Source organism: Manduca sexta, chromosome 2, assembly GCF_014839805.1.
Source record: "Manduca sexta isolate Smith_Timp_Sample1 chromosome 2, JHU_Msex_v1.0, whole genome shotgun sequence".
Classification (NCBI taxonomy): Eukaryota; Metazoa; Arthropoda; class Insecta; order Lepidoptera; family Sphingidae; genus Manduca; species Manduca sexta.
Genome location: NC_051116.1, coordinates 4,172,077 through 4,189,921, shown reverse-complemented (window position 1 = coordinate 4,189,921; position 17,845 = coordinate 4,172,077). Strand labels below are relative to the sequence as shown.

At 34.9% G+C, this 17,845-nt stretch overlaps 2 protein-coding genes across 4 annotated transcripts in view; both read left to right on the top strand.

The window, feature by feature from the left end:
• Positions 1–12,201: 12,201 nt before the first annotated feature.
• Positions 12,202–15,324, top strand: LOC115452012. 2 transcript variants are annotated; one of them, XM_030180446.2, is made up of 3 exons: positions 12,202–12,343; positions 13,363–14,255; positions 14,821–15,324. In XM_030180446.2, exons 2-3 carry the CDS (start codon positions 13,363–13,365, stop codon positions 14,921–14,923), a joined length of 996 nt encoding a protein of 331 aa, XP_030036306.1. In that variant the 5' UTR covers positions 12,202–12,343; the 3' UTR covers positions 14,924–15,324. The 2 variants fall into 2 exon arrangements, with proteins under 2 accessions (XP_030036306.1, XP_030036307.1); XM_030180447.2 differs by having other exon boundaries at positions 13,363–14,261.
• A 348-nt stretch (positions 15,325–15,672) lies between these two features.
• LOC115454290 (E3 ubiquitin-protein ligase CBL-B-B) overlaps positions 15,673–17,845 on the top strand; it is a 113,951-nt gene continuing 111,778 nt past the window's right edge. Inside the window, exon 1 of one of the 2 annotated variants that reach the window (XM_037436721.1) lies at positions 15,673–16,444. In XM_037436721.1, coding sequence (XP_037292618.1) covers positions 15,915–16,444 — 530 coding nt within the window. In that variant the 5' untranslated portion in view covers positions 15,673–15,914. The remainder of the gene's footprint in view (positions 16,445–17,845) is intronic. The other variant, XM_037436723.1, reaches the window with a different exon arrangement.

Here is a 17,845-nt window from a genome sequence, read left to right as displayed (position 1 = left end):
ATCAGACCCTGACCGGACAATCGGACCACCTGCATACCACCATACATTAAAAAAACATCCCGACTAATTGAGCACCTCCTCCATTTTTGAAGTCCGAAATCCATGCGGGCGAAGCTGCGGGCGGAAGCTAGTAAAGATAAAGAGATAACAATTTGCTTTCTAGCGGAAATAAGCCAAAAATCCACTTAGCGTAGTGTTAATTGCTGTCGAATTTTTTCCCGACATTTCGAAGACTATGCAGCCTTCAGAGTCACAAGGGTACTTCAATGGAAAAATGGTTTGTCGTACATCATATATGTAGTTCATCTTTGAAGTATCCAGTCATGAATAAATGGTAGTTTTTTGCCTATGTAAGTATTGCATAGTCTAAGCAAGGAACATAAGATCTCCGGATACAAATTCTAAATTATATTATTTTTAATTCGTACACAACAAAGTGATCCAACTTCACCTGATGATAAGTGGCGTGGAGTCTAGTAACATGTCGACTGACGAGAGCTGATTACCTCTCTACAGTCGATACAATTATGCCGGCCTATTGGAACCCGATATACACAGGCTGATCCCGAATTGCGTCACATTTACATATGTAAGGCCACTATGGCGGGTTTTAAACCTTGTGTGCGGTGGTCGCTATCCATGTAGATATAAAATATATCCTACTACCAGCAAACAATTTACATAGTTTAGAACTCCCAATTTCGCATAATCCAGATATTTTTTGCATTCGCCTCTAAAAATATATATTTGTTGGCCTTGTTAGAATTCACAAACCGTTCAGTTATGATTTAATAACAAACTTTATCACGTTGATAATAGCTAATTAGATTTAATTAAAATAATGTTTAATTATTAACAATCAGTTATTATATGTTCATGGTCGGTAACAGAAGTATTTTTTTTTCTAATATCCATATCACAGACAATAAATGAATATTAAATATTTTAATTATATTTGAAGATGTAAAAGCCATATTATTTGAAAATCTGGAAATTAGAACACGTATTTCAAAAACCTAAAAAAGAAAATAAACGACTGTGGAATAATACGTGGACTGACTAAAAGTGTTAAACGCAAATATGGATGGCAATATCACAATGGAAATTAACAATACGACTGATATAAATTTCGACAATGAAACGACTTCAGACGATAATGATACAGAAAGACGTTTTCTAGAAGACCGCATTAAAGAGTTCTATGAAAGGAATGTAAGCTACATAGGAAATGATATAACAAAGCGAGACGAAGATATAATTACAATATTTTTCCGACTTGCACCGGTGGGAATTATATTTTTATTCTTCCTAATCTATGTTTACAGAAACAGAGAAGGTTTAAAAGAATTAAAAAATTACATAGCAATACAACATTTATTATCAGGTTTGCTGCGTGAATCGTGTGTTATTTATTACGATTTAGACCTAGGTTGTGGCGAAAAAGAAGTGACGGAAGCAACATATTCATGTCTAGATCTTGTTATTTGTCTATCTACATTATGTTTGTCAGGTGTGGTGTTTTTAAAATTATTCTTCTTTCCAAGTGGTGAATCTTTGTACAACAAGAAAGATATATCTATATTTTCAACTGTTTCTGTGACTATTTTAGAATTATCTGAACAAGTGTTTGCTTTATTTGATTACAATGATAGGAATTTACCAGGAGCATTGAGATTTACATCGATTCTCTTTATAATGTCAGTGCCTGTTGTGATTTGTTTATTGATATTTTCAACTTTATTTTTTAAATCATCTGAAATACCGAAAAAGGAGGCTGTTTTCTATGCAGTCCATTTATTTGTCTTTATATCGAGTGATTTATTGTTGGTTGCGAGCAATTTAGAAATGAAAAACTATGGTAATGTTATGGAATATTTTCAAATATTGATGTATGTGCGGTTAGTTGTAGAAATGGTGTGGTATGTAATCAGTAACAGTTGGATAAGGAAATTGTAATATTAAATAAATGTATTCTGATTATATTTCTTTTATTAGTAGTCACATGAAATATACGAGTGCCATCATGATAATAATTTTAATATAATTAATTTAGAAATGTTCTTTGTCAGAAATAAATGCAATACCCGTCGAATGGTTTTGATTGAAATTCCATACGCAGATAATATATCGAATGCAAAAAAAATCTCTAAAAAGTACTCCATGGGCCTTTTAACGAAATGACATTCCGCGAGACGAACCGCGAACAAAAGCCGGTCACTACATCTATCTTAAAGATATAGACAAATTAGAAAACATGGTAGACATCTAAACCCTATCAGTAATAGAGGAGATCCGTATCCACCATTGGAATAATATAATATTAGCATTTCTAATTAGATTACATTAGTAATCAGAGCTGATATAACATGAGTAAATACATCTTTTACAAAATGAATTTAAAGCTTCATAATATCTCTTTAATCCATATTATTTAATCTCATGTAAATGTTTTTTAATATTGCACGCACATTAAGAGACGGGCGTTTAATTAATATCGTTGAAATGTGTGCATCGCATAATTGATTATTGGAAAAGCACGTATTCGAATGTTTGTTGGCGAGGAACAATGGATGTGTTGTGCCGGCTTTGTTGAATGGAAATATTGGAATTTGGACACAAATCCCTTTGTATGAAACGGAGTGAAGTTAAAATGTGACTGATTGATGTATAATGATTTCTTATGTTTACACGAATGTTAGACATTAAATTAAACTATTTTAAGGATTTTATCGCGGTTTTCGAACGTCGGAATAAAAATAAATGATTAAAATCGCGATAAAATCCGAAAAATAGTTTTATTTTAGTGAATGACGTATGTAGCTTAGATTAATAAAGAGCTAAAATACTACAAATGGCAAATTTTAATTAACTATCCATCTAATCTCGGATCGGGAAGTGATATTTATGTTTTAGTATCAGCCCGGTGTCTAGAATTTGTGCCCGATATGGCGATAGGCTCGCTCTATCACATCATGGGAACACACTTGGCGAAAATGGGTACCCTGGTTGCGCCTCTGCATATCCCTTCGGGGATAAATGCGTGATGTATGTGTGTTCTAATTAACTATCTTAACCTATCCTAACCTAACCTAACGACCCGTTAATGGTAAAATTAAGCCATTCAAAATTAGTTAGTAAACATGTCAAACTTTATTCTGATTGGTCCATTTTTGCCATGAATCCGCCGGTAGTGGGTAAGATGATGTCCTCAACGACGTATCCGTCGACGGCGACTCTTACTGTCTTCTTAGAGATCGAATAGGGCTGGAGAGTCCGATTTTTGTCTTGAAAGTCCGGTCACATGTGGCGCAATATAGTTGTCCTGAGAGATTATAAGTGTAGTTGTAGGCGACCTGAAGGCGGGTTTTGCGATGTCCACGCTTTTAGTCAAGTTCTACCAACCGGGCAGACTCGAAAGCGTCTGTACTGACTTGGATAGTTCTTAAGAAGATAAGAATCGATCTTAGCGCACCTTGATTCATGTACTAGATTTTTTATTTGCTAATTAAATTCGATATTTCTAATCGCTGTATTCTACGTATGGAATGTGAATAAAAAAAGGACAGGATACAATAAAGGTCAAGAAACTAAAATTTCAATTTTCAAGGCATCACGGTGTTAAAGCAAAAAGGCGATATAACATGCAGTAGGTATAATGCAGTCGGTAACAGCGGTATATTACTGACCCACTGCTAGCTTCTCCTGGTCATAGGGTTTGCACACTTAGTACGGGTTGGCACACTTCACATTCGAAATTCTTATATAGATCTTATAAATATTCGTTTCTTCACGATATTTTGAGATTCTTCCAGTTCCGCGCTTATCCATATCTGCTCTTGATACACCTTACAAACGTTCGTGCAATTAAAAACATCCTCTAAATTAAAGCTCATAAAACTCTCAGTCGTATGAAAACTAAAATCCATGACAAAATTTTCTACTACATAACTGTTAATTTCGTCTCAACTTGTTTGGGTTTAGTAAATTTATAACTATTGCTACAAATTCCAGCAAATTAATCCAGCTATTTGTGAATTACAATCAAAATAAACGGATTAAGGTTGTTAATTGTTTGTGGTATGATTGATCATAACTATAGAGACTGGTTTAGAAACACAATGTCTGACCTTTTTTGGTTACACCTACGCGAATTCTGTACATTTGAGACGATAGACGTATGGACATTCTCTGCGGTTTATATCTTTTATTCAATAAGAGCTAATTTTGTCCTCGAAGAGCTCTGACCACACTATCTATCCACACTCCGATTTTACGATACGGATTTACGATAATCAACCCTATAAACATGGTCGATCATCATAAAATATGTCATAATACTCCTCTTACTAATTATGTAGTAGGGTTACTTTCCCGTGAATACATATTAAGCCTTATATTAGTAAGAATTAGATAAGATAAGCCCATTTAAATTTCAAATATGGATATCCATTTCCGAATAAAAAATCACATCCATGCAATCCGCGCAGCTGCGCCGGCGCCGACGCGACGCGAACGAAACCGTTAATACACACGCTCGTTTTAAACCAAGGAGCAGGAAGCGAGATATCTACGGGGTTTTAAAATGTGAAGCTATGAGTAGGTTTGGTGTTTTGAGTGTATTTTATGGTGTCGGTTTCTGATTCAGGGAAAACTTCTAGTACCTCAGAGATTTAGTTGGCATAATAGATGAAATTAAAAGCTTAGCTTTGGCTATTAATCAACAAACAACATCTCAAATGATAACTTAAGTCACACACACGGATTTGGCAAATTAGTTTTGTTTATACGACGCTGCATCGGGTGAGAACATGCTTTTAAATGACATCTCAAGCTTGGGTTATTAAATAGTTCAAAACACCAAATTTCTACTTAAGATCCAGCTAAAAGGTGAAGCTGATTCCTTAATACTGCCTTTAATTCCCAACACGCAGTTTTAAATATTATGTCAACGTATCTAGAAGTAGAAATACAATGCAACTTTTAGCTGTAACATGCAATTTTAGACACTATATCAACGTATCTAGAAATAGAAATAGAATGCAACATTTAGTCGTAACATCATGTCTAATCTCGTGGTACTAAGATATTTGAATAAATAATACCCACCATTTCAAGACTATGACGACGTTAATGCGCATTATCTGACCCTTTGACCATAAACGTAGCTTTTGTCATACAAAGGGTTTTGTAACATTACCAAAAACAGCCCTTTGAACGGTCCGAGATCTTAGATATTTTTTACTTACATTATTGCTTTCTTGTGGCATGGTTCTAAATGATAGTTTAAACGATTAATCCCTTTATATCATTAACGTATATTCTATAGACACGAACGCCCATATTAACTATTTGTTCAAAATTTGAACTGAAATGGCAACCAAAACGTCACTGTTATAACCTCTTTATTCTCTAGAACAATAACTAATTTTACTTATTTGACTTATTTTAATTTTATTTATTTTTTATTCAAATCCAGGTTTACACTTAGACTCGAATTCTTATATCATGAGCTACTTCGTACACAACCACAAGCTGTCAATATTGACCATACTAAAGTCCGAATGAATGGATTGCAGTTCAATTCAGTTGAACACAGTAAATGTTCGGAACGCCAAATCTAGTACATAGTACATATATATCGATGCCTTATATACTTAGTCTGGCCATAAATACTGTTACACTTAATTATAAAAAAATATTACATTTGAATTTCGAATCTGTCATTTTTATACGATTGTTCATTGTGTTTTCTCATTTTGGCGCCAATACATTGTAAAATATTTTGCGATATTAAAATGGTGTGGGGTGATAAAGAGAACCGAATCGCTGTGATAGCATTACACAAAGTAGGTATGGAGCCAAATGCAATTTTTAAAACTCTCCATACACTTGGTATTAGTAAAATGTTTGTGTACCGGGCTATTAATAGGTACAATGAGACCTCCTCTGTTTGTGACAGAAAAGATCTGGCCGTCCACGTAGTGTTCGTACGAAAAAGGTGGTCAAAGCAGTAAGGGAAAGAATTCGAAGAAATCCTGTCCGAAAGCAAAAGATTTTATCTCGGGAAATGAAGATAGCACCTAGAACCATGTCGCGTATTTTAAAAGATGACTTAGGACTTGCAGCCTATAAGAGACGCACTGGCCATTTCTTAACTGATAATTTAAAGAAGAATAGGGTGGTAAAATCGAAACAACTACTGAAGCGGTACGCAAAGGGAGGTCACAGAAAAATTTTGTTTACGGATGAGAAAATTTTTACAATTGAGCAACATTTTAACAAACAAAATGACCGTATTTATGCTCAAAGCTCTAAGGAAGCTTCCCAATTAGTCGACAGAGTGCAACGTGGACATTATCCGACTTCAGTGATGGTTTGGTGGGGTGTTAGCTATGAAGGAGTGACTGAGCCATATTTTTGTGAAAAAGGTATCAAAACATCGGCACAAGTGTATCAAGATACCATTCTTGAGAAGGTAGTTAAGCCCCTTAACATCACCATGTTCAATAACCAAGTATGGTCCTTCCAGCAAGACTCGGCGCCGGGTCATAAAGCTCGGTCCACGCAGTCTTGGTTGGAATCGAACGTTTCGGACTTCATCAGAGCTGAAGACTGGCCGTCGTCTAGTCCCGATCTTAATCCGCTGGATTATGATTTGTGGTCAGTTTTAGAGAGTACAGCTTGCTCTAAACGCCATGATAATTTGGAGTCCCTAAAACAATCTATACGATTGGCAGTGAAGAATTTTCCCATGGAAAGAGTGCGTGCTTCTATTGATAACTGGCCTCATCGTTTAAAGGACTGTATTGCAGCCAATGGAGACCACTTCGAATAAGCTTTTTATATTTTTAATTGTTTTATATTTATGTATTAAACTGACACACTGTAAAAGTAATAAATGTTATTTGCAGTTAACAATTTTCTTTTTTCTTTATTACAATATTTATGGCAAGACTAGGTAAATATTGTATCCGTGTGTATTTTGTTTGTGTCGTTGTTAAATGACATTTGTGCCGCGCCATCAGGCTGTGGAATGGTTTGGCCAGTGTAGCGGTTGTATGCGACTGTACCGGTGTAGTTAACCTGTATGTGTAGAATATAAGTGTCAGTTGCGCTAGGCTAAGGACACTCTATGTACAACCGTCGAGTACAATAAACGTGTTATGCAACTCCGTGTTTTCATTGAATGGTCACCCCCGCGTACTACTACTCCTTACACCAGCATACGTGTTCCATCCTTCCTATAACTTGGGGTCCTTCAAGCGGAGCATGAGAAAGCAATTATGCATGCCGGCATGACTGTGCCGACCTCCAGAGATGCTTGTATCTTTGGCTGGTCGGCACCTTTTTTGGCCTTTACTTCGCTTAACATCAGGTGCAGTGAAGCCACATCGCCAAGCTACAATAATAAAAAAAATTACCATCAAAGGAAGCGAGACAAAGTTCTATGACGGATGTATTCAGTTTATTAAGGTTATTATTGTTTAAACCGAAATTAGAGAAAAGACTTTGCACATATTATACTTGAATTCACATTTAATAGAGAAAGCAAACTAGTCCGTTCCGAATATTTTCGTGTCATAATTTGACAAAGAGTTCTATCAACGTTTTAATATTGCAACTATGCAGTCTTAATTGCTTATTCTTCATTATTACTGATGGTGTCAAGTCATACTTATAATAATATGCAATTATATTTTTCCACATTTAATTCTACTACAATGACTTTCCATATAATATTAGAAATTGCGTAATACCATCTAGAAAGAATTTAAAAACGAAACTATAAAAAAGACCTGCTCAAATACAATTTAAAAACGTATTTACAGTAACTAAAAGTCGGTCAACCGTTTTTTAATCAACCGGTTAAACTCGAAACTGAATTTTAAAATAAGTATTCAATAAGTCATCGAAGAGACCGCTCGTAAGTTGGAAACATTCTGCGAGGAATAATGAGAAAAACTTGTAATTTATTGCATTTAAGAATTTTTCTTCGGTTCGTATTTAGTTTTAAATGGATTTTAGCGATGTCTTCGATGTTTAGTAAAATCAAATATTAATTAATGGTAGGATATATTTTATATCCGCTCGGATTAAGACCGTAAACAAGGTGTTAACACCCGCCATAGTGGCGTGTGTGTCACGTTCTAGGATCAGCCAGTGTATATCTGGTTCTGTTGTAGAATGTAACCTTTGTTGTGACCAATATTTTTTTATGAGTTCTATTTTTGTAAATATTTAAATGTTGTTGTTTGCGTAGTTACATTTTTACTCTGAAATAAACACTAGTGTGAATAAACGCTCGTGCCAATACCAATTACTTACAACAAGTTCCAACAGGCCGATATAATTGTGTCGACTGTAGGAGTTATCATCTCTCGTCAGTCGACATTCTATGAACCCCGCTCCACTTACCATCAGGTGTAGAGGGGTCACTTGTTCGAGCCTTTAAAAAAAATCGAATTATAGTCTTGATGGCAAAGTTGTATGAGTATACGTTATGACTAGGGATTGCAATCCGGTACAAACTTAAATCCGGCCGGATTCAGCCGGAATCACGAAAATTCCGCCGGATCCGGCCGGATGCGGATTGGTATTTTAGGTGTTCAACATAGCGCATATTTCTAACTTCATGGCATAATATAAGGAATAATCTACGGGGAAAAATTATTCCTTGACGCTTGAAAATTTGTTCAGATCGCAACATCGAGCGCCTCGGTTTTGCATACGCCGTGTTTTTTAGTACTTTCGCACGGTTTTGATAGAGAAATTAGGTTTTTCTTAATATATCGGAACCGGCCACCGGATCCGGTGATATTGTTGGATCCAGTAGGCAACGAAAACGTACCGGATCGGCCGGATTACCGGATCTGCCGGACCGGATTGCAATCCCTAGTTATGACTGTAGCACTGAGGTTTTAGGTTTCGATCCATTTCACAGCCAGATTGAGTCTCCTAAGTGTCAGGCCGGAGTCTTGTGCCCGCTAAATGACAACGATTTCATCCGCTATTACATGCGACCTAACAAGCTGATGAAATGCAGCTGAGGTATCTTTCTGCTTACTTCTGAAAGGAGAAAATAGCGTGATATTATTAATGCCAAGCAAAAAAGTAGCATTTTTTTATTCGGTATAAGTTACAAAACACAATTTCCACCATTAATATACCTTTGCTAAACTAAAATACTATCTAAAGCGATAATAGAACAAAATTCTTTTCCAGCTCATTTTATACTGGTTAGCTAACACAGGTAAATTCTCACTAATGATAATTGTAGCCTTTATCACAATGTACTAAGATTCATTTCACGGTTGGATATCGGAAAACCGTAGCTGGTTTGAAAATTTAAGTTTCATTCATTACGTTTCGTGTCAGGCCCGGTGAAAAATGATGTCGCGGTACCTTGCCTAAATGATGGAAAGGAACGATGAATGTTATAAAGAAGCATGCAGGTAAAATAAAATTTGTAAATAAATTATGATGTGCAAACATTTTGAAAGAAAAATCTTTTTCCTTTGTCAAAACGCTAGGTTTAATGATAAAGGAAGACATCGCGAGGAAACCTACATACATATCTATAAGTCAGCTATAAGTTTCAAAAGTATGTGAGATTTACCAACCCAAAATGTATAATAGTAAATTATATACAAGAGCCACATACAGCAATCAGTGTATGTATCTAGTTGTTATTTCGGCCATAGGTGGGACAGCATATCTTCTTCCTCTAGCCATCATGCAATCCAAATTTTACAAGTACGTTGCAGGAAGATTTGGTTTAATTTTTATGACCAGCCGACTGCCTGTTTTCAATCCCCGAAGGCAATTCTTGTGCGTTCGGTCGCCACACCCAATGCATGGAGGGATATGTGTCGCGGCCCTTGGCAAGCAGTTAAATGTGTATACCTCATGATTGCCAATTCACATTGAGGCCTATGAGGGCTCGCGAACATTCCCTGGCCTTCTCTCCGCCCATTAAAAGAGGTTTCCTTCTCCTTCCCCCACACTTCCTTCCCCAATCTCCTCTCAACTTTCCTCCAGGCCCCTGCAGTCGTTTAGCCGGGGGATTGCAGTATCCCATTCGCAGGTGACGTGGGGTCCGAAACAAAAAAACCCTCTGATGGAGAATATACTGAGCTTTATCATAAAAATGGTTCCTTTTTGCACGAACCGATCCAACCCCACATAATACACGATTAAACTTCCCTAATATGAAGTGTAACGTGACGACGTCTGATTATTTTTCAAACACCCCAAACGTCGATAATGTATATTTCGCAGTTTTATGTGTTTGTATTTTTGTTTGGTAGATTATGTAGTAGAAAAATCATTTTTTTATAAACGTGGGTAACATGGGGTAAGACCGGATCACGGAGTGAAATTTGTTTGTTGGTTTGCTGGTGGTAGGTCTCTCATATTTGACCGCCTGGCTAGGTACTAGCGGTATCTATTTCTGCCGCCAAGCAGCAGTGTGTAGTCACTGCTGTGTTCCGGTTTGAAGGACATTGTAGCCAGTGTAACTACTGGACATAATGAGACTTAATATCTCATGTCTCAGGATGGTGAGCGTAGTGGAATACCAAACAATACTTTGTAATTCAAGATGGTGGATGGTGTTTCTATTGTTTATGGGCGGTCGTATCGCTTACCATCAGGCGAACGGCAAGGTCGTCTCGTCATTCAAAGAAGAAAAAAAATATATTGCTGACATAATTTTATCATTTTATTAGTTTAATAGTATTGTATTTTTTAAACTGCACCTGATGGTAAGCGGAATGGAGCCCAGATATTGTGTTAGCTGCTGATTATCCCTTGCAAGTCGACATAATTATGCCGGCTTCTTTGAAACCAGACTGATGTCGGAACGCAACTCTTACGTGTACCACTATGATCGCTAACCTGGTGGATACAAATATAATTAGCCACAAACGTAGTTGGACTCATCAATATCTTCACAACGCTGACATAATTTACTATACTTTAATTGTAATCTTTGTCTAAAATAAACCCTATGAAGTAGGTATATTTTAGTGGAGAAAAAATTATGGTAAATATTGGAGTTTGCAACAATAGTTTCAAATTTTGACACGGCGGTTTCAAATTTTGAGTTTATTAAGCTACGTTTGTAGCTGACTACCACCTAGATTCTAGAATCACGAGGCAAAAACTAACCTGTCGAATAAGCGTGTGAAATTGTATCACCTCCGATTTCTAATGCTCTTTGATCACCTTTGTCTGCTGTCAGAAAGCTGTCTTCTATTTTTCAAATTTGATTTGAATTGTAAAATCGATACAGCCAATCACAACAAATTGGAATTGAATTGGAGTCTACATATAAATACAGACATATTGATAGACATGTGTTAATATTTACACATTCCAATTTCTTACTAATCGAAAATGTTTACTATATTGCTCGACTACCAAATGCTTGCGGTTTCGGTTGCTTTAAAAAATATATTTTGATTCTATCAACAATGAATTTAGAAGTAGGTGGAAATCATAATTGAAATGAAGGTGTGGAGTGGAATCTCTTCTTAACTCTTGGAAGACGTTTTTTGACTTTTCTGTAAGAATTATTACGAGACGAGCAACCCGTTAGCCTAATGGTAAATGTCAGTTCTGTGTTTCTACTGTTCATTAACAGGTATAGAGCAAAAGCACCATAACTTTGAATTAAAAACACTGCTCTCTTCACCTTGAGATTAGACGTAAAATACCAAGTAATTAAATTGGCTGTATCATTATCTTCAGCCTTTAGAAGTCCATTGATGAACACAAGCCTTCCCTAAACTTTTCTAGACCCGCCTGTAAATTCTTGCGATTTTTAGCAGATTTTCTGTCCACCTCGAAAAGCGTTCAACATCGTCACGTAGTGGTCTCCAATAGAGAACTTTTTATCTACCTACCTACAATGCTCTTCAAATTGGAACAAAACAGTATTTGCAATGCTACTTGGCGATCATCAACTGAAACTGTAGGGGGTTCTGGGATCTATTAGCTTGGATTTTGTTTTGAGTTTTGCTAAGAAAGGTAACGCTAGGAGATCGTCTGAAAAACTTAAGCTAAACTGTGTAGGTAATATGTATAAAACGTGTGTTGGTGCAACCCCACTTTGGGTTAAGAAAAGGGTAAACAAACACATAAAACTAACAACTTACATAAAATAAACGAAATGACCGACACTCCAATCGTCTATATCGAAATGTTTACACACAATGAATAGCCATTTGTTTTGATAAAACAATAATATGACAAATATATATTGAATCGTTCGATAACAGAGCAGACAGTGGTGTTGGACGTGCGAAAGTGTATAGTTCAATGTGATTGGGGCAATACAAATGTAAGTTTAATAGGAATATCTGGAACTTATTGGGACATAATTATTGTAATTCGTGGAAATTCGTGTGCAGAGAAATGTGTTACTTAGGAGCGATGCTTAGGAGCTATTTTTAATCGCCCAAAGTTATCCGTCAAGTAATTTATAACCTGATTTTTAGTGAAACTTTAGATAAACTCTATTCAGTGTAATTTTTTATTAGTTTATGTTGTAGTATATCCTGCGAATACTTTTAATTGATGAATAAAAATTTGTCATAAGTAAGCTAGTCAATAGAGGCAAGTCATTTCATAAAAAAATAATTTGAAGTTAATGTTATTTTTCGCGCTGTTAGTGAAATTTTCAGAAACGTACGATATCTTCATAATAATAACATTCATAAAAATATAATATAATCAAAGAATACCTTCTAAATCTATTGTTCAAATCTAATTATATCATAAACAATGAAAATAATTGAGAAGTAGGTGGATATCAAATTCTGTTCATGTATTCATTTCCTGAATAATATATTATGATGTATTGTTTTAATTTCCTGAATAAGTGGTGATCTTTTACCATCAGCTGCTTAAATTACGAATTTCTTTTCCTTCAGTGTAAAAAATAAAAATAACAGCACTCTGATAATATGATTAATCGCTTACTTGGTGAAAGCAAGCTTGAAATTTAGATAATCAAAATTGCAACTGGGTTTGTTTATATATCCACCAGCTTGTTTCACGCGTAATTTAGAACGTAAATTGATTTAATTGACTACAACTACACAGGAGTAGATTAGTTAGTAACTACCGTATCATCGATCATGTCAAACATGCTTATGTGGTAACTGGTTTTAAGGATTTCCGTCAACTTTACGTAGACATGAAATATTTATTAAAATAAATAAAGCTTACTTACACAATGGACCATGAAAACATAATTTACGTACTTTTTCCATTTTAAAAACTAAATTTTAGGTAGTATCAACAAGTCTTCAACTGGCAAGACTTTTAACTTATTCATTCAGACATTTTTTATTTCAGATGTCGAAAACAACGCTACTATTCCTCTTCATCATATCATCATCACAGTCAAACCCGGTGATGACACGACAGAGTCTACTCAAACAGATAAACAGAGACCACTTCTGCTCAAATCTACTTAATTTCAACAATTTCTACTACTCTTTAGAAGAGCAAAAGAACGTCAGCGGTATACCAGCTGACATGAACATCCATTGGAAGACTGGTAATGTATTCTTCACGCTAATAAGTGAAGAAATGAAAATGAGTCTTCAAGTACTACGACCGAGTGGTGAATTTGAAACGATAAAGGTCGCCGGTTTGGGTCAATCGACTACTGTCGATAACCTTAACGACGTTGTTTATTTGGCCACTGATAACGGAGTATACAAATACAAGGAAGACTCCTCTATAGAGCTATACACAGCTTTAGGAGAAGATGTAATGTATGTTGCGGTTAGTAACGATGGAAGTTCAATGTATATCGCGACGTGGCCTCAGAACAGAGTTCATAAGATCACAAATGACGGACAAAAGCAAGAAATGTTCTCCGCAATACCGAACGGTCATGGATTAACAGTAGATACGAGAAATAATATATATTTCGTAGCAACAAAGACATCGTATATACTAAAGAATGGATACAGCATTCCTATAAAGATTAAAGGTCTTCCAAGTGATAAAATGACTGGTGTGTTCGTCAGTAGATCTGATGAAGTGTACGCTATGGATGAGAATAGCAATTTATATGTAGTTGATTCAGAAAGTGCATCGGCAAGACATGTAGGGTCCTTCAGTGTCAGTGGAGTGAATTCTTTCGCTTTAGATTCAGCTGATAATGTTATGATTGGTATAAAAGGCGCCATTTTGAAGTTTAATGCGAATGAAAGAAACCCCTGTCCGGATTACCATAAGTAAAGGTTTTGATATTTCTGTGATTAACATATTTGTAATTGTAAATAAATGTTTTGTGTAATCTGCTATTTTTTATGTTGGAATTTGTGAACATAAATTGTTTAGGGTGTAATAATCAAACTATGTTGCACTTAAATTAATGCATGTACCTCTATAGGTTGCTATAAATAAGTGTTACTTATACTACTCAAAGTGTTCCGTTCAATAGAGGACTCTAAACGTTATTTTTCCTAAAAAATCTACCTATATAGGTTATTTACTATTAAAATAACTGGATTGAAATTTATTTAATTGATAGTACCAATGATGACATATTTATTAGGTAAGTACCCATTTCTAGGATCTAACCAATTGTAGCTGAAGTAGAGGCAGTTGTGATAAATAAGTTTAAATTGGCATTTTTCCATAAACATAGAAGATGGACTAGAAATAACCTGATACTTCGTAAAATGGATTATCTCACACTTTTTGTCAATATTCTCTAAAAAATTATGACTAGAAGGCGTTTCCGGTGATCAAAATGAAAATAAATTTACCTAAGAATAATATTTTTTTTTATTTTAGATTAAGCAAGAAGGGTAAGAGACACAGCAAACGGCGTAAAAATAAGAAACGTACTACTACTACTACATCGACCACAGAAGCCACTGAGGAAGAAGAAGAATAAAATTAACCTTAACAAAATAATTCTTGTGAAATGCAAACTAGTTAAAAATAATGTTTTACCGCCCTCTGTACATTTTTATATAAACTAAATTGGCACTGAAGAGATCTCTACTGCCATCTATTGGAATATCTTCAAACTGTATACTACTCTTATTTGAATAAAACTTTAATTATTGTAGATGGCGTATAAACGAAGTTGCATTTTGTTTAGTGTAAATAATAATACCATTAAATAAAATTACATTTTGTGAATAATAGTTATTTTAAATATTTGTAGATTATAAGTAATTATAAATATAAAATAAGTAAAGAATTTAATATGTAACGGATTTGTTAATCTTGTGTGTATTGAAACGTTGTATTGACAGTATTACTATACTAATAAATATTTCCAGTAATGAAGGGAAATTGTTATTCATCAAGTATCTAAATAAAATACAATGAATAAAATAAATAATAATTCAAAAGAGATAAATAAATAATATAGTCCAATCTCTTTAATGCTAATATTACCACTTAAACAACAATTATTACGAGATATGTTTTTGATGGGTTATATTTATGATATGAAATGAAATCGTCTATAATATAATAAATCATATAATAGTAGGGTCACGATATTGCTACATTGTTTCATTTCGAAATTAAATTTGGAATTATTTCGAAATTAACTGGCGTCGAGGAGACTGGAAACACGTGGACAGTTTCTAGGGTAAAATAATTTCATATGACAACACATAGTCTCGCAACTGCATTCCATTCTTTCCTGTCACTTCATTCATTTGATTTGTCAAATTGTCAAACGCGTCGGCGATGTGTCAGTGAGTGATCGTTGCATAGTGATGTTATTTGTATCGTAAATGTTGTGCTGGAGTGCGATAATGAGAAAACACATGCCCCACTGCATAATTATAAAGTGATGAAAGTGTTTTGATTTAAATGTCGTGTTAAAAAAACGTTGTTTTCATTTGTATGTCATCGGAGTTCACAATATGGCGGCGGCTCGACACAAATCACAACAGAAGAACATTAGTTCTATATTTTCCAAGTTGCACGATGCCGTGTGCCCGACGAAGCTGGCGACGGACAAGCGCACGCTAGACAAGACTTGGAAACTGATGGACAAAGTTGTGAAACTGTGTCAGCATCACAAAATGAACTTGAAAAACAGTCCGCCGTTTATACTTGATATACTGCCGGATACATATCAGAGGTTACGCGTTATATATTCTAAATACGAGGACAATATGCAAGCTTTGAATAATAATGAACATTTTAACATATTTATAATTAATTTGATGAGGAAATGCAAGCAGGCTATTAAGTTATTTAAGGAGGGCAAAGAGAAAATGTTTGACGAGAACTCACACTTTAGACGGAATTTGACGAAGTTGAGTTTGGTGTTTAGTCACATGCTGAGCGAGCTGAAGGCGATGTTTCCAAACGGCACGTTCGCCGGTGACCAGTTCCGCATCACAAAAAGTGATGCCGCCGAGTTCTGGCGGAGTAACTTCGGTAACAGGTCAGTTATAGACGTAATATCTAATTTAAATACACAGTAAGTCACTTTACAGGAGCCAAGGTTTTTAGGTACGAACTACTATGTAAATTTTTTGCGTTTTATGACTCTTGTCCGTACAAACATCCCAAAAATTCAACAGAGATAATATCACTTCCGTATTCAATAAGGTATTTGTCCTAAATCATTGAAAAATTGACGATTGAAAGAAAATGTTGACTGGATACAGATTTTATGTATATTTACACACCACCATACACAAAATGCAACATTTAAATTATAACTTACAAACCAAATAACACCGCTTATCAATAAGTACAATTATTTTTTCAATAAGTACAGGAAAATATTTGACAGCTTTGAGAATCATAATATTATTGACAGTATGCTATCTATACTAAAAATACTGTATTACTTATAAAGATATTTACAAAACACTAATTTATATAATTGATTACACCCTGGTTAGATCACATCTGATTATGGCTGAGTAAGCCGATGGTAGATGGAATAAATAGGAAAAAAAATACAATTAATTCAGATATGAAAATCAGCATTAAAGTTGTACTTCTACAAAGCTATTAATATTGAAAATAAAAAAGTTTATGAGAGTGTCAAAAAATAACTGTACCTTATTTTAAAAATGTCTATGTTTGACCTATTTAAATAAGTGTGTGTATAGCACCTAACTCACCATTACCTTAAAAGATTTTTCATACAAAATTACAGGTATATTAATATTCAATTCAATTTGCCACCACTTCGATGGCGCAGTTGTATTTTGGTACATCTGCAGTGCTGAGGTTTCAGTCCACAGTCGGGTAATGTAATACAAGGTTTTTCTACTCAGTATCGACCTGGAGTCTGGATTTGTACCCAATATGTTAATATGCACACTGCAGAAAATAGATGCACCAGTTGCACCACTGCTTACCTCTTCAGTGATAAAAGGAGTGTCTGTATTGATATTCAACATGCTTACAGTACATGGGTTAACTCAGTTATTCTTTGACGTTTTTGGGTCAAAGTCAGTATGGTATGTGTTATACGCACAATGATTACAAATGAGCAAGGGTAAATACTGATTATTATATTATAAAGGCTATGTGAATATGTTTTGCATGATAATAGGAGTGTTGTGTTTTCTCATACATAGCATCATATCCATATTGCTAGCTTTGTTAGGTACCATGTTACAGGGTCGACTTCCATGTAGGCTCGAGTCTATAGAAAAATAGATTTTGTACAAAATATACACCAATAGTTTGGGTTTGTTAGGGTTGATTTAAAATATGTATTGATTCTCTTATACAACTATGTCCTATTTGCATGATTTTTATGTGTGTCAACAATAAATATAGATGAATTATATATTAAAAAATGTTGAATACACCACATCTGTTA